This window comes from Gobius niger (assembly GCF_951799975.1).
Source record: "Gobius niger genome assembly, chromosome: 18".
Lineage (NCBI taxonomy): Eukaryota > Metazoa > Chordata > Actinopteri > Gobiiformes > Gobiidae > Gobius > Gobius niger.
Window position 1 is genome coordinate 21,910,187 of NC_136869.1, and position 23,479 is coordinate 21,933,665.

The window sequence follows — 23,479 nt, forward strand, 5'->3', positions numbered from 1 at the left end:
GGCAACCGAACAGCTTTTACTGCTGTGATGGATCTCACATCGGAGCTGAGAGCGCATGGATTTGGATAAACACACGAAGGACCGAGAGTCAGAGCAATACTGCCACGCAATGGGTCCAAATGGTCTGAGTCACAATGTACTTGCCCAAACCTTTTAAGCTGTATTTTAAATCCACTTTGGTTAAATGACTAAATGGTCAAACTCAGTATGCCTCATAACAACACCAAAATACAAATATACAGTGAAAATACAGTAAAAACACATCACACCATTATGCCATCTCTAAAGACTACGTTTTCTCCACAGTCCAAGGCAACAGAATCTGGCCTCCACTGACTTTCACACATCCCCACATTTATCTAAAGTGCAGGCTAATTCCCTTCAATACCGACGTCTTCACTCTGGTTTCAATCAGATAAGAACTTCTTTTCTCTTCCGCAATGACTTACTGTAGCTACTCCCTTTGTCATTCCAGGCTCTTTTTGCCAATCGATACCTTATTATCAAGGCTCATCAACCGCACTCTCAATACCTCAGCGCCGGTGCCAGTCTGATGCGTGCCACGGTGCCAATACTCGCCCCCCCAACAAAAAAAAAAACATTTGCTGTTGTCTTCTCCTCCGACATTGACAAACTCCAAATCATTAGAATTTCATTGACCGCCTCCCAGTGAACACTTATCTTCCATTGACAGCGGCGAAGCAAAGCACTCGGGCAGACGCGTATATTTTGGGGGTAAAGAAATTCCTTGGGATATTTCGGGAGGCAAGAAGTCAATGTTGTCTAATCCAAGAGTTCTATGGCCTGGTCCCGGTAGACCTGGTTTGAGTTGTGTCCCAAGTCAAGGGCACAGCGAAGTCCCCCCAGTCCCACAATAGCGCTGGTGTGCGTGATCCGGGGCCTGCCTTCGGGTCCGATGGGAGCGTAGGCTTTCATAAAGGAGCAGCTGCCAATAAGTTTCAAAATGACAAACTCCTGCGTAACAAACTCAATCCCAGGGAAGTTGAGAGGGAAAGTGTGTTCGCAAAGGTCGTGTTGGGTTTTTACGATGGTTGTATAGTTGTGTGTTTGTCAAAAAAAAACTTCTGCTAGGTCACTGCTTGAACATGTGGTAGTGTCGAAATGCTTTTATGTGAATAATAACTCTAGGATTTGACATTTTAAAACCTCCATGAGTTTTTTTCAACGGAATGTGCCAGGAATGTGCCAGGAATCTGCGAAATCTGTACTGTCTTTGAAACTGAGCATTGTTTCTCAACTCAATGGCTGATCTGGTTGAATACACCAATGGGAGAATGGGTTAGACATGGCCTGCTATTCCCAATCTTTCCCATTCTCAAACAGTGACAGGTAAAGGAAGTGGAATTTAAACTAACCATGTCCCCAACTCATTCCTAGATCTCATAAACCCTTGCACATGCCATCATCCGAACATTTTACAGCTCACAGACAGAAGAGCGTAGTTTACGTTCACACCAACCATTATTCCAAGTGTTGATGGATTTGAATCCTTTACAATACTTACATAGTAGGTTGCATGTAGCAGATGTTTTTACCCACAAAATGAGAATGACAATTTCACTTCAGTTCAAGAGGGAACATGTTTGGTACATAACATCAATATGAATACAAAATAGACATGCATGTAGTCCTGGGGCAGAGTGACTGCATCGTGGCTGCCATCATGGAAACTTAAGTTCAGGGATGGCAAAGTCACTGCAGTAGATCATCCATTACAGACATTGGCAGGTTAATAAAAGTCCTTTGAATATAGTGAGAGAAGTTGTCTCCTGCCTTAGTGATAGATCACACTTGTACTATTATTACCGCCCAGCAGAGCCCCAAGTTTATGCCTCGCTGCAGCCGTTTGTTGATTAATTACTCAGGAAATCAAGTTCTTCCTTGTGAACGAACAACCGCGAAACACTAACTCCCAGAAGGCCACGGGCAATCCACTCCAGCCAATTTTTTTTTTTTTCAGTGAATTGGTGCACATAAGAGTATGATGCAGTAGCAACAGGAGACCTTTTCGAGGCCTGCACCTGTCTCGTCTAAAAATGATCTATGGGCACCATGAAAAAGCATTGAGTGGCATTATGAAATGTCTACACTCAATACAATTACTCTCTCAGTCCATTCAGTTTGACTGTGCATTGGATTTCTACCACATAGTCATATACTCCACTTTCTCAGTCCCTGTGGTAATCAAGTGTACACACAATTCATATACTTCATATACCGCAGTTCACCCTTTATGACCCATTCCAAGGATGGGGTTAGCCTTTCTCCAAACCCTAACCATCTGGAATGAAATGTAGTAGAAACGCTGAAAAATTTACTAAAGCTCACACCCAAATTGTCACTTTTTAAAATCATGATTGAGAGAGCGAGCAAACTCATTCTGCAATCCTGGCAGCATGGTGCCTCACAGCAAGAAAGGTGTGGGATCGATTCCATGTGAAACCTTTCTGTGTGAAGTTTTCATTTTCTCCCCGTGTCCAGGTGATTGAATAGGTCAATCCTCCAGCCAGATGAATCTCACCTTCAACCATCAACTTTGGGTACCCAAGCATTGAATATTTTACACATATAATGATTCAAAATTCAAATTCACTTTATTTATCCGTTTGGAACTTCATTTACAAAAGAAGTGCCAGTACGGTCCCGATAATAACAGTACATCCACAGACATACAACACGATCAACAATGCAATAATAAATACATTAAAAACAATACAGTGGGCCTGTGATAGACCAAGGTCCGCACAGTCATTTATTCACTCAGCAGGCGGATGGAGGTAGGGAGGAAAGTGGAGGTCGCCCTCTTTGTCCCCAGAGGGATGGCATAGTGCACTCTGCAGGGTATGTGAGGGGTCTGTGGAGATCTGGGTTCCTTTCCTCAGAACTCTGGAGTCATACTGTAGATGCTTCTGAGTGAGTCCTGCTCCTGACCAATGATTTTATTGCTGATTAAAAGAAACAAGTCAAGGCAAGTTGGGCATTTTTATATTCACTACTGCCACCTCAGGTCTTATGCGTAACTGCAACTTCTATATTAAGCTCGTGCATGACGGCACTTCGGACCGAATTAACAGCTTTTTGAGTGACAGTGCAGGATTTTAGAGGCAGTTGTGGTGAACAGGTCTGAGCTCATTCTATACATTAGGACATGGCTGGAGCATGTAGGGGGAGGGGGGGGGGAATACATAACTTTAACATTGTTAAAGTTTTAAATAGTAGTAAAAAAAAAAAAAAAAGGAAAAAAGTGTTATTTCAGTTATGCATTTGGCCAGGAGTTTGCCTCGAGCTCCATCTGTAGGCAGCAGTGTGAATGACTTGGTATAAACAACCTTTTATTTTCACCGACCGGCAAGCATGATTAGCAACTTCATGGTGCTGTGATGAACACACTCTTAAGCGCTGAACTGTTCTGGAACAATAACCCAACGTTGTATTATGGTTTTGAGAACTCCCTCAGTAGAAAAAGAAGACCGGACACTCCACCAATGTTTTTGACAAGGGAATAATGGTTAGAAGCTCAAAAGTCAATATTGTCCCCACAAAAAATGCTCAATGTCTAAACTTATCCACTTCCTCCAACCCCATTAGCAATCTCCCGTTTAGTGCGCTGCTTCTCCATCTGGCGGACACGTGAACCTGACATCATCCCCATTATTTCCCTTCTAATCCCAGCAGACTGTTTCCTCCGTGGCCTTATACATTGCGCCGCGTTGCTCGCTGCTCCCCGCGCACCCTGTTTACGTTTTTTATACAATCGCGCGCCCTTGTAACCGCGCAGCCTACTTCTCATTCCACTTGTTTTTCCCACCTCCTGTCATGCATTTGCAGCGAGCGGACTCAGCCGACCGGAGAAAATTTCCCATCCTCGGCTGGGCTTATGCGCGCCTCGCTCTAAACCTGTCACGGATTTACTTCCCCCCCGATGGCGTGTCACTCATTAAAATGTAAAAGTTTAGAAAGTTACAAATGACGTGCAGCCATTTTATTTATTTTTTTCCCCTCTCTCACTGCAGACTGAATCATGAGTTGTCACTTCACCTTGTCACTCATGAGTAAACTCTGCAGCCCTATATAGTTTATAGTAGGTTAAGCTTCCCATTGGAGACTTTCCCACGATACATGTCTTTCCGCAATCTTTAGTTGAATGAATCGAAGTTTTATAGAATTGATTTAAAGGAATATTCAGTGCCTATTCATCAACACACTGTGCATAACTAATAACCAAAGAAAGCTCAGATCCAAACAGAATCGAACTCAGGACCTTCTTGCCGTTTTGCCGCACTCACAAATTGACTTTCAACACCTGAATATTTCCGCGGCCTCAACTTGGCGCTCCCATTCTCTCGGCGGAGTTAGGTTATGATGTGAAATGTGATTGTATTTATATGGAAGCAGACAGGTTATTCTTTCAGTCGGAGTGAGAGCACCGGGAGAGTTTGCCTATAGCTGTCTCTGACTCAAATCCCCAACCTGAGGATTCTGACAGTTCTGACACTTTAATTTCCGTCCTCACACAAAGACCGAGGTGCTTTCAAAAAATATTGGAGGAAAGGGTAGATTTCAGACATCTGGAATTGCGGCACGGCAATATATTTTCTGTGGTTTATCGCAATAATGCATTTGGAGAGTGTTATTTTCACCAAGCGGAAGATGGGAAGAAAAACAGAGATTGTGATGTGACTCAGATAGTCTCCAAATCCACAAAGCCTTAGTGCTTGACTTGGTGGCAGTCCTAGGAGCACGTGGCACGGTGGGGCAGAGGTTCGTGCCTGTTGATCACAGCGAGGTAGGTCCAGGGTTCAATTCCCAGGAAGGGTGGAGTCTTACTGTGTTTAGTTTGTCATTTATCCTATGTCTGCCAGCTGCTGAAGTTCTTGGTCCATCCTGTCGCACTATTTATTTATTGTATTTGTTTAAAAAGTGTGTGGCTTTTGCCTTTTTTTCCATACACATACAGGACGAGATTGTAATATGAAATGGAAGCCAACCTGTTAGCATCCTGCTTCTATCCTGCAGCAGCTGTAAGCGGATGGCATTAGTCTCCAAATCTGAATGCTCCAATAACAGAAAGTCTTCCACACATACTGCACACCTTATTTTCATAAAATGTACTTGCAAATATGTCCAAATGTACTTCTTTTGTTTTTTTTCCTGCAATTGTTTCCCCTCAGTCCTTTTAACTCCAACCCCTGGTCCTCTCCTGTGCCCAGATTTGGCAAGCAGAAGAAGGACGAGCGCCCGGCCGACAAGATGGAGCGCAAAGGTTCCAGCAAATCCAAAGCCGAAGACACACAGGCCTCTGAAGAGGAGACCTTACGCATGAGGCTGGAGCAGGAGAGGTGAGTGCTCTCTCTCCAACAGCCTTGGCTCGGCTCGCTAAAAGCCCCTGCGAAAACAACAGCGCTACTGACTGGAAAATTAGCAAAGTATCCAATTAACAAAATAGCAGCAAGGCTGCTTGGAAATTCTGGGAAAGCACTCAGATGCCAATTTGGGAAACATCCTTTTTTCCCCCTTTTATACGAGTACATTAAATAGATCATTTATGGATTGTTGTTGGAAGGGGTTGACCTCTTAATGGCGGTTGTAGGCCCCGGTGGAGATGGCATGATTGAGTGGTGCTCATTATAATAGGCCGAGTGGAATCAATGTGGCCTTCCTTCTTGCAATAGGCCGGGGCTGTTAATCGCTCAAGGGAAAGAAACTGGGGCTTTTTATGGAGCTCTCTTGACCAGGAAGGTGAGGTCATTTATGATCAGCGCTAGACTGTACCACACCGAACTTCTATGTGGCCGGACTGTTGCTTTACCACCTGTTAGTCAGCTGCCAGATGACGGCTTGAGAACCTATTCCTAATGCATCTGATGTTATTTATAAAGCGCACTGAAAACACCATTGTTTTGTTATATGGCACTGCCGTTGGTCAGATAAGACACTGACACAACTCTGTCATGGAACACAGTGCTCTGACCAGATGATTAGGTCTGACTCACGATAATAGGGCGACGGTGGCACAGATGGTAGAGTGTGTTGTCTCAGGATCAGAAGGTTGGGGGTTCGAATCCCAGCTCCTGCAGGTGCCGGAGGCCATTGTGTCGTTAGGCAATACAAATATTAGGGTTCAAATATTGTATGGAGTTATATACCTCGCACATAGCTGAAGGTTTTACAGCTATGTTTGAACTACTAACCATAGCGCAGATATTTTACAAGAAAGTTTAGTATATGATATAAACTTTTGGTTAAATTCAATTTAAAGTTGAATTTGAATGGAGGATAGTAAGTACAAGATTCCACTTAATCGACAGAGTGGGCTCTTGTACTCCTCTGGATGATGATGGAGTTCATCTTGCCATGTTTGCTGTGTGATTGTACAACTCTTTACACTTGTTGCACTGCAGTGATCACTGCCTTGTCCACCATCTGATGGGACTTCACATTTTTGGCCTCGATGAAGAAAATTGGATGATTTTCGAAACTCAAAGTCAAAAAAAGGTTCAGTTGCATCGATTAAGTGGACTCTGGCATTGCACATTGCTGATTAGCTGCCATTGTTCTTTTTGACTCTTTATGTCCTTTATTTTTCTCAAAATGTCTATGGTGAATTTAAATGGGACCTTGATTTCCGTTTCCATCAGGTCCATTATTGTCTGATTAGCCCTAAACACAATAGGTCAGCAGCTATTTATGTGATTTGTTATTTTATTGTTTATATCATTTACAATAAAGCAACAAATTATATATATTTATTTTATTGTTCTAAGCATTTGCTTTTCTCTTTCAAATAGACCAGTGCAATCGGCCCAATGCAGACCTTACCATTCCCTTACCTTAGCACCTGACATAAAAGCCCCATTGACTTCCTGTACCTCTGCAGAGACAGTATTGATGGCAGGGCGCATGGCAGACATCTTCCTCCCTCCATTGTTCCCCGTGCCGCCAAATGAACTCGGTAATCAGAGCGGCGCTCGTAATGACGGCTAATTGAATAGAAACAATAGGGCTTGATGGCGTTCCCTCTTCCAGCTCGAGGAGGGGGGGGAGAATGAATGGCTGTCGAAATGCGCGGTGCCACAAACAAAAACAACAAAAAAGGGAAAACCAGTGACAAAGACCTTTCTCCTCTCTGAATGGAACATCTGGAAGGGCTCGCTCAAAGAACGCTAGCACATTGGGGCTTGGAATGAGACTGGGGACGGTGGCAGCGGGCCCCCCCTCCACCCTGGCTCACCGCCTGACACGCTCCCCTTCGGTTGCACCCCAGGGACCGGCCAACCTGGCTCTCCATCCGAGCCCACGCCTCCCGAGCAGGGCTAAGCGGCAGAATGAACATGAACAATGTGCGGGACATGCCCTCACAGCAGATCCTCCCACCCACACACATGGAAACCGTGTCGCTAATATTTCCTCTCGCCCTTTCTCTTTGTTCCGCACGTTATCTTGTCTGTGTGCCCTCTGTTGAACAAGGAGGCCGTTTATCCTGTTGCTTCGCTCGAAATGGCTCCCCACAATTGTACAGTAACTATGTATGTGTACCGTGGCACATTAAGTGAAGTGTTAAGTAGTTCATGCTGCCTGTCCTGTTATGCATCTCATAGGGAATGACAGTGGCACAGTAAGTTCAGTGTTTACCAACTAATCAGACCATATCCAAACTCACTCCCAAACCTCACTTCTAAACAGAATCACATTCACCCACATTGGACAGTCATGTTTAGAACAAATGTGCCCAACTAAGCCACACATGCACAACAGAAAGACGTGTGAGCGCATCAAAACAGGTCCACTTTGTAAGTTTAAAAAGTGTTGTCCAACGAGTGCTTTTCAAGGATAGGGCCGGAGCGATTAATAAAAAGCAATATAGAGCGGGCAGCTGTCCAGATGTCACAGTAAAGGACTTTAAAAGGGGCTAGATGAAGATAGATATTTTATACTCACTACTGCCACCTCAGGTCTTACACATAACTGCAGGTTCTATGTTAAGCTTGTGCATGACGAACTTTCGGACTCGAATTAACACCTTTTTGAGTGAGGCAGTTGTGGTGAACAAGTCTGAGCTCATTCTACACATTAGGACATTGCTGGAACATGTAGGGGGAGGAAAATAATACATTTTTACATTTTTAACTCTGTATAGTCCCTTTAACTTTTTTTTTGTATACAGGATGCCTCAGATCTTTGATTGCTTTAACACTACAAGGTACAAACAGCAAGTCACTCTTCACTGCTTTTTAAGCCACACATGCCTTCTATCCCTACTAGTGTTCTGGCTAATGGACGTTCACTGGAGAATAAAACAGATCTTCCCACAAGATGGTGAAAGACTGTTGTGGAGCGGAGGGAGCTGCGCAGGAGGCACAAACCCAGGAGGCACAGCACCATTTCAGAGGAATAGAGGAGACTGAAGGGAGGCAGCTGGTTTTCCTCCGGGTGCTATGGTTCACCCGACCTCCAAAACCATGCTGGTTACACCTGAACACAATAAACACTTACTTCCTTACTGCCCATTCATCATATTCCAATGTCAAATATTTATACAGTGTCGTATTAGGTATAGTGCGCAGTGTAAAAAAGTATGACGATACTAGGGCTGGGACAAAATATTTGTAATTTTGCAATATATCGCAACTTCTTTGTTGTGATACTTGTATCATTTTGGAAACTATGTATTGTAATACTTTTGATGCTCAGCTCTGATATAGAAAAATATATACAAATGTTTTTGACTTAAAGAAGAGTTTTGTTAATACCAGATTTGGTGCTGATTGATTTATATTTAATTCATCAATTTTGGAATCTCAACTGCCGCTTTCTCATTAAATTCTTTCGAGGTAAAATATTGTTTTGTTATAGTGAAAAATCATAAATGTAGTACTGTATTGTACCGAAATGCGTATTGTATCGAGCCCGTATTGGATCAGGACAAAAGTGTATGGTCCCAGCCCTTGAAGATACCCTTTACACATTCGTTGTAGAAGTTTTCATAGTGGTCAACTGGAGTGTGTTGTTTGAGTTGAGGAGGTTTCGCCTCGTCAATCTAATCAACTCTGGCCATGCAAGCTGGTTATGAACCCTCCTCCAAAAAAGAGGCTGCTCTTTTAGGGAGAGGTCAGAGCAGCCACAGAACTGTATCTGTTTAAGCAAACACCTCTCATGTCTCGTTTATAGTTTGAAGGAGACACAGTTCGTTGGCAGCTTCCATGGCAAGTGATGATTAGATAGAAAGCAGAAGGAGACGACGTCCTCAACTAAAACAACCCAGTCCAGCTGATGACTTTGGAAACTTCTGCTGCCATTGTGACCTTACGCAAACCACCAAAATACAATCAAATAAGAAATTCACAAAATACAGATAACCTTTGTGATGATTCTCCTCTCTCATTCAGTTGTGTTCCACGTGTCACTTAAACAATATGTCTCCCAAATGCAAATGCAAAAGAAAAACAAACACTCTCAAACACATTTCCTTGGCCTCCCCTCCCTCTGTACCTCGTTTGTGTCCGTTCTGCATGCCTGAGTCCACTTCTAGGCCACCAACCTAATTTTCGCCTTCGGTACCTGCTCCCAAATCGCATCACTCAGGCGGGCCGGGATTGTCCCTTTTCTCTTTAATGGAAAAAAGGAATCCTTGGGGGAATGTGGACCGGGAGAGGTAATAATAAACCACGCCGCCATGACTGCCCTGTCGATATTCAAAAGCTTTCCAGGGTTCACCAGAATGACAGCTCAAAAACCCATTACTCCTTGTATTTTTTCGCCGTAACACACTTCAGGGTTGCTATATTTGATCGCCATCTCTCTTGGCACCGGCGTTTGATTTACGACGTACTTTTTTTTTTTAGAACGCATTTATGAAATTATGGATCGGGCCCGTAACAGGTTTCCCGTTGCTGGCTCGCCACGTCGGCTTGGGTTTCCAAACGGTTATGCGTGGGCCGCAGCCAAGTTCTGTGACATTAGCGATCGTTAATCCAAGCGGACGCTTTTTGACAGGGGCTTTTAGCGATTCAAAATAGGAGTCAGCGGAAAGGTGCGACAGATTAATTCATATAACGGGCGCCCTCCTTTAGCCCCGCAATAAGCCCGTGACGGTTGGATGTTTAAAAGCGGCGACCTTGGAGAGATTGGGGCGATTTATGGCGTGCCCCGGGAATGTTCGCGAGATGAGGCGACCAATTTATTTAAAGTAAAAATGTCCACCCTAATTGATAGTTTGTCAGCTGCGTATCGATCCCCCCGGGGTTGTTATGCAGAAAAGAGTGCATAAAGTTTGTCTCTGTTACCTTGGCGCGCTGCATTGTGTACAACAGCAAAGATTTATACAGCCAAAGTTTTGGACACTTTACTTCTTGACAGCAGTTTACTTTTGCTTCATGGGTTCCAGACAACTTATGGACGTCATTTTGTGGACTTTCGATCTTTTGAAAGACACAATTGTGATGTCTGTGCAGGCTCTCAGTCGTACAGGAGTTTTCAATGGTAGGTAAAAGATGGGTGGAACCACAAACAAAGTCTATATACAGCCTACTGAGCTCGATGAATCCTGGTATGGGAATATGCCCGTACCCTAAGGGAAGAAGAAATCCATTGATGGTCATTCAGGATGTTCAGGGCGTCGGCTAATCTCACTCTTTGTGCACATACTGAAATTAAAACTTTTAAAAATTGTTAACTTCCCTCCTGGAACCGCCACCTTAACGTGGTGGAGGGGTTTGAGCGCCCGAATTATCCTGGGGGCTCTGTTGTCGGAGGCTTCGTGCCCCTGGTAGGGTCTCCCATGGCAAACAGGTCCTAGGTGACGGGTCAGGCAAAGAGCGGTTCAGAAACCCATTATGAGAGACCAACAGGCCCGGTTTGAACTATAAGGCTGTCGTTCTGTGGACCCACCACCTGCAGGAGGAGCCACGGGGCTGGTGCAATGGGATTTGGGCTCCAACAGCCCGCACGACCCGGAAACGAACAAGTGGAAGAACATGGATGAATGGATGGATGGATGGATGGGAAATTGTTAACTACTAGAAAACACAATCTACTGTTGCTGTTGATGCAAGTTCTAAACATTCTACCACAGAAAAAGTCTTGATTTTGCAAAACGTATTTGATAAACTTGACTAAAAGTAATCGAAATCAGTCTAGAATCAGTGCTAAATCAATGCACACCGAGTGACACTGCTGATTTTGCATTCAAATCAAAGTTAGGCGATACAAATGCACCTCATATCCTCAACTGATTCACATGGCTTCGCTGTGGTCTCGATGCCCCCATTATTCTGTTTCCTGTGGGTATGGGAGCCGTTATCTGATTGGCCAAGGCGTGTACGCACATCACTGACTGGACCACAGGATGATGTTGCTCGCCAGCGGTGTCTCTGGCGTTGGCCCATTTCGCGCGCACAGCCAAAGGGGTTCAGACAGAGACTTCCTATCAGTCACTGCCTTATCTCTTGCACACGCTCGCCGCCCCGAAACTATATTTTCCCCCGGCCAAAGTGCATGGCGGGCGCACAAAAGCCCGACCTGACAATGTCCTTTCTTCATCCTGACTCTCACTGTATTTTCCGCGCGTCTTTCTGCGCTGATGATGATGTCCATTTTGGCCTTATCGGGGCCGGCTCCAGTTGGCTTGTAATCATTGGCCAGCACTGCTCTTGTTTGTCAGACCAGAGCATTGCAAAAGGGGGGGGGGGGGGGGGGAGTCCATCTCTCCTAGTACTGTGCTGATTTCTTTTGTTTGGTTTCTCACTGATTTTAAACAAAAGGGGCGGACTAGTGATTGTGGAGCGAGACAAGCAGCACAGCACACTTTGCAAAATTTACACATGGAGTTCAAAACCTTTCATTTTTTTAGAAGATTTTTCTGTTTCACGTATGATGCATTGGTTTTGGATGGGGGTGAAACTGTACTGGTAAAACATCTTTATTACCATCGACAATATCAATGTTTTGGTATCCATCTACCCAATGCTCTTGGCCCTTTATATGGATACATTTTATTCACAGTCCCTCAAGTTTTGTGGAGTGTCGACATTTCTCGCAGCGTCGCATTACAATTCATGTGCTCTATCTGTTTACGCTTCACAATCACAGTATTTGTGGACTGTTTTGTCCCTGTTGGGAAATTAGACCACTGCATTTGAGCCATCCTTCAACAAGCGCCTCAGGGCAACCTGTCGGGAGCAGTGTGCCACTGCAGTGACAGTGTTCTCGAGATCTTAAGCTTGGATCGACACTATGACTGCCTCACCAAAAAAACAACAACACCTGGATTGAAGTAACTGTTCTGATCTGGGGTTGCTGCAGCTGGTCAGGGTAAGTTCAGCAACAATGTGTGCACAAACAATGAGATCAGCTGAACGACCAGGTTATTCCATCACGGATTTCTTCTTCCCTGATGGCACGGGCATTTTCCAAGATGATAATGTAAGGATTCATCTGGCTCCTGTTGTGAGAGAGTGGTTCAGGAAGTGTGAGACATAATTTTCACACATGGATTGGCTGCCACAGAGTCCAGGTCTTAACACCATCAGCGTGACCACTGTGCAAAGCCTTCTCCAGCACATCTAGGTCACAGTCGAGGCGAGCTGCACATGCACACACAGAGAACTGCCGCAGGTTGAGTTAATCATCAGTCAAACATCGGTGTAAATGAGCCACAATTGTAGAAATACTTGCAGGACATTTGCATTGTCTTGTGTGAAGCTGTGTGGCCATACCACCTGTGCAGTACAGTCATGACCTTGATTTCATCAGAAATAAATACGCATTCGCTAGTGCTGACATCCACAGCAGCTTATAAATACTCACTGAGGAGTCTCTGCACCTGCTGAATCATAATTATTGTAAGGAAAGAATCACCTTTGCAGTGCCTCGATGTCGCCTTCAGAGTAGAGTCAGAACAATGGTAGAATCGAGCCCAACAGCTGTAATCGGGAGCGATAAAGTATGTCCTTTCGTTTGTCGTTTATTAAGTAGTCATATGGTTCAGGTGCCTCTCAGACTTTCAATTTAATGCAATAGAACTGAGAAGGCCTTAAAGGTCCTATATCATGCAAAATCGACTTTTTGGAGCTTTTAGCCATGTTGTTATGCTATTTCCTTATCAAAAACACCCCCAGAGTGGTTTGCGGCTTCATTCACGCAGCTCTCAGTAATCCTCCTGAATCCTGCTCTCTGAGCAGCTGCTCCTCCCTCTCCTGGTGAACGGCTGAGTGTTCAGTTGTGTCGTAACAACGGAACGGAAGTGCTCGACGTCTGTAATGTAATGTCTTAATTCTGTGCTTACGGCCTGATTTTAATTTGTAAAACAGCTTTTTCATTATTTCTGTCGTAAGAGAGAAACAAAGAGTAAAAAAAGAAAAAAGAAAAAAAAAAAAGAAAAAAAAAAAGGATGTGCCCGAAGTGCTTCCAGGTCAGCTGTGGCCAAAACAAACACATCGCTTCTGAACAGATAAGTCATGTTTGCGCTGCAGCTGTGAAGATGGAGCTCGTTACCTACTCTGGACACCTGTTTTTTATTCTTAACTAACGATAATGTCACGGACGGAGAAAAAGAAGCGCGTTTGGCTACGGGGACAAGGAGTTTATATTCAACCCTTTTCAGGAAGAGGCCACTCAGCTGTTTTTTTCTCCGGGATTCAGCGACTATCAGCCAAAATGGTGTTTTTCTGTGATTGTCACTGATGGATGTTTGGGGAACCTTCGCCAGAACCAAAGTGGATTAACTTTTATAACCAACGCGAGTCCCATAATGTAAACAACGATGGAGCAGAGCGGTGAGTCAATCCAAACGCGGGTTAGCTTGTGTGTTAGCATATTAGCATGTGTGTTAGCCATTTATGAAGCTGTGTTGCAGATGTCAACTCCGTATAACTGCATCGTGAAGTAACTTCACTTATTGTTGTTTATTTATATTACGGTAAAGTTGTATGCGCGGAGAGAGGGGGCGGAGTTAACTGAATCGAAGCGTTGTGTCTTCCGGGTTTGAAAAATACCTCCAGAAAACACTTATATTTATCACAAAAATGAGTGCTCCATAATGGTAGAGGTACAATATATCATATAAATGCCTATACTTAACTTTGGAATGGCTAAAATAGCATGATATAGCTCCTTTAAGACGCCGATAGGACTAAAATAGCATGTGTCTGAGTGTCTGAGTGAGTTTTAATACTGCATCTGCTGTAATGTCTTGGAGAAGAGCACAACAAATTGACAGTATGGCTGTACATATGGTTTACACAGTCTCACCTATTCATTGTTCCAGCCGTGTCCCTTCCCGCCCTCCCCCAGCACACATTGGGAAAATTAAGCAATTTAGCATCGGGCCGATCCTTATCTCAGTGTTTTTGTAACAGCGATTACAGCCCCCGCGTTATCACTCGCCACACCCCGACCATCTCATTATTCCCCCGTTCTATCTGACTCCCATTTGCATGCGCACTTCAAAAGGCTGCTTCGACTGGCTGATTACGAAGTCTGATTGCATTTGTAATTATATTGATACCTACAGCAAGTTAACGCGATTATTAACACCGCGAATTAACACCATCCAACGCGCGCAATTATCTCGCTGATTGCATTATGCAGCGAGAGGGCCGAGTGCGAGCCACAGAAGTCATCCAGATGGAAAATTTGAGCTAATCCAGGCAGCTGTGCGCAAGTCATTTAACACTTTGATTGCGAGACCAACTGTGGAAAAGTTTGTTTAATGGAAATTTCACAGAGAAAAGGCTTAAACAAAGACAGACAAAAGACGGAGATGCGGTGAAATGTTTGTCGAAGGGGTAAACTTTGACGCTTGCAGCACATGAAATGACGGGATATCATGATTGATTTGTTGGGGAGAGTATCTCAGAGGATTCTTGTGGTAGGGAAGAAGAGATGGAATGGACGAAGTGGCTGTTGATTCTGCGGTATTGTCACTCTGTATATACTTCCAAACCGTTTCTACCGTCCTGCCTGTGATATGGTAAGTTAGCAGCAGGGAGCACTCAAAGTCCTTTAGAAAATCCATCCAAAAAAGATCCACATGTCTTTTTGTTCCACAATGTAAACTCACTAAAAAAGCTTGTCTGAGAAGATGTGTCTTCAACTGTGATTTGAAAACACTCAACTCAGTGATGCTTCGAAGCTGTCCCGGAAGTGCGTGCCACAGTTTTGGGCCTTGGATGGCAAATGACCGGCCTCCAAACTTTTTGGAACTTGGGAGTGACCAGGGAGGTGTGTTCAGAGGAGCGCAGAGTTCTGGCTAGTTGGTAGCCCGTTACTAATTCGGCGAGGTAGGCCGGGGCCAGACCATTGATGACCTTGAACACAAACATCAGGACCTTAAACTCCACCCTAAACCGCACTGGAGGTGTTGGAGAGGAGACGAGCATGGGTATAAATACGCTGTATTTAGACACACAACAGCGCATTTGGATTAAAAAAGAAGAAAACGATCAAAGAAGTTCAAGCGTGAGCAGAAGCCTCTGACGAAGGAGTTGAAACATACTGTACCCAGTCAACCCAGTCTACTTGATTGCTACATATTTGTAGACACAGAAAGAAAGAATGAGGTAGGCCAGGTATTAACAAAGTCCAGAGTATCAAGGCCCCCTCATTGATGTGATGATCCCATTGGGGCCCCATGATAACAGTTGACCCTTTTGAATTTTTAATGTTATACATGCTTGTAGGCAATGCTTGTAGGCTAAATACTGATTTAAAGGAGTAACTTTTAAGACCTGTATTTCAATCTCGTTTCAAACTTATTTTTCAATGTACTTGTTTAATGGAGGAAGCCCCCCTGGGCACCTGTGAGGTAGGCAATAGTCTCCGATGTTGAATTTATGTATCAATATTGTAAAAACAAAACCAAATAGCATATAAAGTGTTGTTTTTCTCTTCTGTAGCACATCGCGAAGAGCCTTGCAAGACCCTGAGATGAATAAGATAAAACATGACAATAAAAAAACATGGCAATAAAATAAAAGGACAACAACACAACCTGGAAAGGGAATTAATTTCTGCCTTGTTTAAACTCCAGGATGTGTTGCTACATTTACTTTTCCCCGTGTACAGTGAATAAAATAAGCCAATTTGTTGTTTTTGATTTACATTTACCTTTGCTCCAACTTTTCATTTTTTCCCGAACCGCTGTTGTGTCTTTGGTGATTGCATTATACAGTCGGGGCATAAAGCATAAGCCGTCCAACCTTTTTGCTATTCCAGGCAGCTGTGCGCAACTCATTTACTTTCAGTTTGATTAGGTTGTGATGCACATTCTGGCCCCCATCTGCACTTCAGAACAATACGCCGTGTTTTGATGAGGGGGGCTATTGAAAAGAAAAATCTATTGAAGGCAGCTGCACCGGGGAGTCAGAGAGAGCAAGTTCATTCTGTTTCATCCGGAGCTCTAACAATGCATATTAAAGAGAGACTGCCGACTTTCAAACTTCCGATAGTGTTGACTTTGAAATGAGGGACGCTACAGGGGGACCCCACCTCGCCGCAACTCTTCGGCCTCCCCCCCCGGGTGGATTAAACAAGCATATGGACTTTTGTCTGGGCAGAATTACAGTGGATGGATAAACAGTGCGGTTTATTCAATGCACATAGAGAAGACTGGAGGTAAGTGAGTCTGCTATAGGCCTCACAGGTGCTTTGTTTAATCACTCCACCAGAGAAAACACTGACTAACACGGAGTTCACTCTTTATCCTTAGATACTCCCAAGCTTTCACTGATTTGAAGGATGCTAGGACATATGGCTGTATAGGAGGTGTTTGGCACTTCTGCCTCACAGAAAGATGGTCTCAGGTTTGATGATCAAAACCATTATTCTTAAAGGTGCTTTATGGAACTTTTTATGCGGAAAAAAACGTCAACGTTTTTGTGACCCAATGGCTGTATGGGTGGCTAGCATGGTGCCTTTACTTTCTATCATGGAGGCCTCTTGAACGGTCCAAGGTTAATTGTTTTGTAGGTTTTCTGGTCAGCAGTGAAAACCTACCAGAAACTCTAAAAACAATTGATTCTGGAGCCACCATGATGGAAAGTAAAGGCGACATGCTCCGCCCATACAGCCATTGGGTCACTAAAAACATCATTTACACACAAATTTCAAACTTTTTTCCCCACATAAAAAGTTCAACAATGCACCTTTAAACTAAAACCCGGTCTGGATTTGGGTCCCCAGAGGCTGCACACAGCTCTTGACAGGTTGCTGTATTTACTTCTTTGAGCAGTCTCTCTTGGTGAAATGGTAAACAGGATTTGCTTGGACATTTTCTAATTTGTATTGGTCGCTTCAATAAAGAAGAATCCTCGGCTACTGAAAAGTGTGAGGCCCCCCATATTGAAAAAACATGAACATACTTTTTAAAGTAGAATGATTGTGTGAAAATTGTAACAGTTGGATCAAGTCTCGCCGTCTGTAAAATTTGAAAGCACCTAAACTGTCTAAGACTTGGCCTTTTCAGTTTGGTCTTGTGAATAATAATGTGAATAATATTGCGAGCGACCTTCAAATTTGACATTTTTTCAGACATACAAGAGGATCAAACATTTTCCATCCTCCACAGGTGACCCACAGTCAAACTCCATTTCAAACTTACTACTGATGTCGTGCATCCACCACTTTATTGAAATGTTATGTTATTATTATGTCATCCATCCATCTATTTTCTTTGGGTCATGAATTTTGCCATTCCCCATACGCTCTGTGACTGCTACCAGAACCATGACAAGTGTGACATATAGATTTACACTCATTTATTACCCTATGTGGCATTCAATGATTTTCCAATGCACACGGGCCACACAGCTGCCACCGGTCAAACACTGAGCCCCAGTCAGAGTGATTGACAGAGTTCCCCCATGACATGGTGAGCACTGCTAATGGCCCCTATAGGCGAGGCTGACATATGAAAATAAGACCATTCAAGATGGATGGAGGGCAGAAACGTCACTTTACATATTTTAAATGTTTCCTATCTCAGTGTGACAACTTAAAGCAGAACTAAGTAACTTGTTTACCTTAATAAATGGGGGTAATACAAGTGTTAATGGGATGATTAGGGGGGTTTTCATCTCCCCCTGGTGTCTCTGGCCTGAAAACCACCCTTGCAGCTTTCCCTGCACCGACCCGGAGGCGCATACACACTAATGGAATCACGAAGACTAAGCTAACAGACTAACGGGCAAAGCTACCTGTGGGCTAGCGCCTCTTAAATGGTCTTTAAAGCCATGTTTGAGTGAAAAAAATATCTCCATTGTGTAATTGAGTTGTGGCACAATGTGTACAATATCCTTCTCTCCCTTTGTCTTTTCTGTCAGCGTAGTGTTCACTCTCACGGACAATTAATGAGTAAAAAAAAACACCTGCAGTTGCGCTTATGGCCTCTAGATGCATCCGTTGCTTAGTTCTTCTTTAAACGTGGCTCACTGTTTTGGCATTCACCAAAATTGAAAAGTGTAAAACACGCTTTTAGTTTTTTAGAAATAGAGACTTTCCCACAAAGAGACGGTGGGGAATTTGTTCGCAGCATTTTATTTGTGCATCTTTTCATGAAATTGAACCAGCTGTGAGATAGCGCTAAAAAGTCTGCTACTGTGCTCCCAAAGCTAAAAAATAAAGAGGTAAAAATAGATCAGACTTTGTTTCACACATTGTCCAACACATGTTTTGAATTTTTTTGCTCTAGATTAACACAGCGCTAGTCGTCAAAGGCAGTCCCCTTGTTTTGGATTATTTTCCACCATTTCCTAAACAAAAAATTTCAACACTGACCAACCAAGCAGACTACCGCTAAAGTACCGGTATCGACAGTACCCAGCCCTAGTCATACGGGGTAGATTTGTAATTTCCGTCATTGCCAGCCCTGTTTGGAGCAGTTCTTCCTAACCGCTGCGAGAAGCCACAGCATTAGCTTGTCTAGACTGTTTGTTAGCCATGAGCATTTCTCCCTTATGACAATTCCATACAACCTCACGCGCAAGGCTGTGCCGACTTCTAAGAATATACAGCTGCCGCGCAGAAAGACCAAAGGAACCAGGCATTTCAGCTGTAATGTCCCGCCGTAATTTCAAATATAGCCCAAATCCGACCGTGGGGGCTCCTTGTCTCCCGGCTCAAATTAAATCTCACTGAGGTATAGTGCACTAAGAGCTTAAATGTGGAGAAGAGCATAGGGGAGGCCTGGTAATTGGGCTGTATAGTAATAATGCGTTTAGTGTGGGCAGCCCCTGTCTCAATGTTAACATGCTGGCCCATTAATTGGCTAATGGAGTATATAAGGTACACGCAGGAAATGGGAGAGAGAGAGGGGGGGGGGACGTATCTGAGGAGGACCAGGGTGAGGCTTTGGTAGTAAATGGGATCTGAATTGTCAAACTGGTTCAGGTTAGGGATGTCAATATTTGTGAATGAACACATGTTTAGTTCGTTCCAGTTTGAGCACAAACACACTTGCACAGATATATTTGCTATAACAATGCATGTCTTTATAACTCTTATGGGACTTTCCCAGGACTTTCCTGTAGAAATCTCAAACCACACATTAACACAGAGATTTTATTCATTATTACACTTAAAGGATTTTCCATGTATAATATAATATTATGTTCTCTCCTGTTCAAATCGCTGACCTTTGGCTCCAGGGGTGAACGCGTGGGCTTTCAGTCAACTGCACATCACTTTTACACGTTCTTTTACACGTTCACCAGGCACATACAGAAAAGTCCAAACATATTTAAAATTCAAATAGGCAAATCCAATGAAGCTAATGCCGGCCTGAGTCACATCGCCGCCATCTCAGCTCCTACACAGCCTGTTATTGAAGCGCACATACTGCGGTATTAGCCCTATCATAATCCTGAGGCCCCGAGGAGAAGACTTTGCGTCGGGGCCCGTCTAGCCCAGGCCCATTATCTCTGTCCTCGATGTCAATACTGCACTTTTTATGAATCTGATTAGTCCATAAAACGCCGCCGGAGGGTCCCCTCTGACTTCCGTGAACCTGCTTGTAACGTTATTGCCCAGGACTTCCCAGCAGAGCGATGACATCACTGGGGCCAGATGGCAGGTGAAAGGCCTGGTGGGAGTTGGGAGTTGTTTTCATTGTACGGGTTCCTCTTTTAATTTTTCTCTTTCCTGTGCGTTGCAGGGAGTAGTTTTGCCATCTAATTTGCAGTGTAGTCTCTTGTGTAGCCTCTTTTATTACAGTGTTTTTTTTGGTTTTTCATTAGACGCCTCACGCTACCCCAGTGGCTCAAGACTAACACCTGAACACAACTTTTTTTGTATGGTTGAACAATGACAAATAAAGCACTTACTTAGGAAAAAATATTGAGGATGCGCTCACAGGATCTCAATTTGTTAAATAGATCGGTGATCATCCAGCACGGGTCAAACATATATAAAATGAAGGAAAGTGGGACCTAGGCACTCGAATCACAGTGGAAAGTTTATTACGCCAACGCGTTTCAACTCAAAAAAAGAGTTTTCATCAGGGCACGTGAATGCACCAGGTGCAAGATCACCTTAAATAGGTAGATCATGTGACCAAACTGATCATGTGACAACCATTTCATGTTAAAAACACAATTGATAAGAAGACAATTGCAAAAAGATCATACACAGTGATGGTCGACCAGGCTGATCAAAACTACATAAACACTGTAGTAGTTTAACAAAAAGTTCAGTGTACAATCACAGATAAGGTGCACCTTATGAGAAACAAGACAGCATCAAAAACATCCCAGTTGACAACAGCTTTAAACAAAAGATTTAAAGAAATGGAAGGAAATCAATTTCCTCATTTAGAGCCGGGGATCTTGTGGCGTTCGATGTGTGTTTCCAAAATGTTTCTCTTTGCACTTACTTTAGAGCTTAAAGCTTTCACTTTTGTGGCTACGTTTTGGGGCTGATTCTTGTGTTCGTTCAGGGGAGTTCTGGGTAAAATTGAAAACAAGATCCGGCTCTTTTCACAACTGAGATCCGGTTCGAACCATTAAAGAGCCGTTCAGGTCATGAACGCCACATCACTGTGATGTGTGTGATGTCAGAGCATATTTAATTACAAACAGTGACGTTCGGCCACCTAAAACAGTTATTTATATCAACACTCAAAGACATCTGCAGTTTGGTGTGCATCATAGGCCAAATCATATGAAAATATCTTTGTTTTGTGAGTTACTCTGCCACGTGTGGACAAGGCCTTATTAGCGGCTTAAAAACAGGCCAGAGTTTGCTACATGCTATTGTGAAAAAGCAATATAGCAAATTCAAATGCTAAATGTGCTACAGAAACTGAATCTCGCTTTGAAGACATAAATCAAACTATCTCTAAAAATAGTTCAAGTTCACAAAATTCTATTTAAGCGTGTGTAAAAAATGTGCCTGCTTTCACGCATCCGCATGGTTTGTTTCAGCATGTTATTACTGTTTAGCAGTCGTAGCCCGCGTTTCCGATTTCCTTCCTCGAGCGGGGTTTTACTAACAAGGTAAGGCAGAAAATAGCCCAGCCTAGCGTCTATACTGAGCCTTTTTTTCTGAGCCCGCGACGTTGCATCATGCTTCCATCAAAATCCCATTCGCCGGAGAAAATGGGATTTGGCCGCGCTAAAAATACGGAGTGACTGGCGCGAGGGGGAGAATTGGGTTAATCCGACGCTGAAAAATGACGATTGTTTGAAACGTGATTACTGTTATTAAAATACACAGACACACGGGAGAGAAGGGGGTTGGCGGGGAGGGTGAGGGGAGTTACGAAAAACAGTTGCTAAATGGTGTCAGTCATCTGTAGGAGCAGCCGGGAAGGTCGTAAGGTCAGCCGCCACCTGGGGAAGAGAACAGGGGGAAGGAGGCAGAGCGAGAGTATAACCCTGGATGATGGGACACTGTCAGTAACAGGAAAAAGAAAGAATGTGGCCTCTTTAAACCAATCTACTGGAATCTTTCATTTATTTTGTTCCGTTTCATATTGTCTTTGTGAACTCACAGAAACAGAAACGCCATCTGAGCCGTACTTCTGTTAGTTTCCCATACAAATGAATGGTGACCCTTTATTAAAGCATTGCGAGGTGCGACATGTCCGTCACATGGCGTTTATATCATTTCTGTGGTTTCTCTTCTCGTCATTAACAAAAACTGAAATTAGTTTGACTTAGCATTTAGCTCAGAGGCCACTTTTGTATGCCAATTGTTATCTAAAGTAAAATCAAAAGGTTTGTACATTTAATAATGATTTCTGACTAGGCTTTGACCTCAGCTAAATGTGGTCTATGGTTGACAACAGCTGAAGTTTCATGGCTAAATGCTACAACGGCTATAGGAAAAAGAAATTAAACTGGCTAACGGACTTTGAAACCTTTCCTGGACAAAAAGCTAACTGAGGATTGAACGCTGCTTCTACTTTTTTATTTCTACAGTATGTGTACAGTAAGGCTACAATTTCGAAGCGCCTCATTTGAGCTGACGAAGCGTTGTACATGACCTTGAAAATACATATAAATAATTCCAAATCTGATATCCTGCAACAAGTCTCAATAAAGTCAAATGTCGGCTCCATGGCACAATGTAAATAATCCCTTCTGATCTGATCCGTCTCTGGCTCTGTGTGTGTTTTAGCATACAGACTTGTTAGCACATCTGGATCCAGTGAAGCCCCGTCACCATGGGAGGTCGCGCCCCTTCTACTGTCCACCGGTGGACAGGAAGAGCCCAGTCAAAGGCTCTGTTGTGTAGAAGTGGTCCTACCCCGAGCGCTCAGTGTGGAGTCGGGCGGAGACAGAGTGTCGTCTTTCCAGCTCCGTCAACAGACCTGACTTTGCAGCCTACACTATGTTAAAGTGGACATGCGGATCATGCATAATAATGCCTTTTTTGGGGCACCTCACATTTTTATGGCTCTCTTTGGTGGTCGCTTTGACCCTTTTTGTCACTTTTTCGACGTGTTGTTGTCGCTTTTTTTGTTGTTTTTCCGTCGCTTTTGTGCTGAATGTTCCTTTCCACTTTTTCAAACCAGTTTAAAAGCACTTCACGTAGCACTTCACAAACTCCCGTAAAAACCAAAACCCAAGAGTGTCAATCTCCACGATGTACAGCAGTAAACAACAGCGCGTTACCTTGACGACAGAGGCGTCGACGAGCACAGAGCGTAAGAAAATGAGGCATTAGTCATGGGGTTCGGACATTTGGAGAGCTCCTCCAACCACTCTCACTGCACCAAATTACTGCATTTCCAACATACACGACAAGGGGGTTATTTTGAACACGCTACGTTGTTAAACCCTCAAGTAAGTGGGAAAAAATATATACAAAATGCATTAAGAAGCACATAATGATTGATGGCTTCAAGTCCTGCCAGTTTTATAAGAAAAACCCAGTTGTCTTTGAGTGCAGTTGGGCTTGCTAGAATTCTGCTTTTGTTTCTTTGTGTGCCATATGTTTAGTCCCTCTTGAGTAGTTTCCTTTA

The 23,479-nt window shown here is 43.6% G+C and overlaps 1 protein-coding gene across 1 annotated transcript in view; it reads left to right on the top strand.

Annotated features, from left to right (window-relative positions):
* Positions 1-23,479, top strand: part of pard3aa (par-3 family cell polarity regulator alpha, a) — a 429,242-nt gene that overhangs the window by 269,874 nt on the left and 135,889 nt on the right. Inside the window, exon 21 of the mRNA XM_079575903.1 lies at positions 5,232-5,360. Coding sequence (XP_079432029.1) covers positions 5,232-5,360 — 129 coding nt within the window. The remainder of the gene's footprint in view (positions 1-5,231; positions 5,361-23,479) is intronic.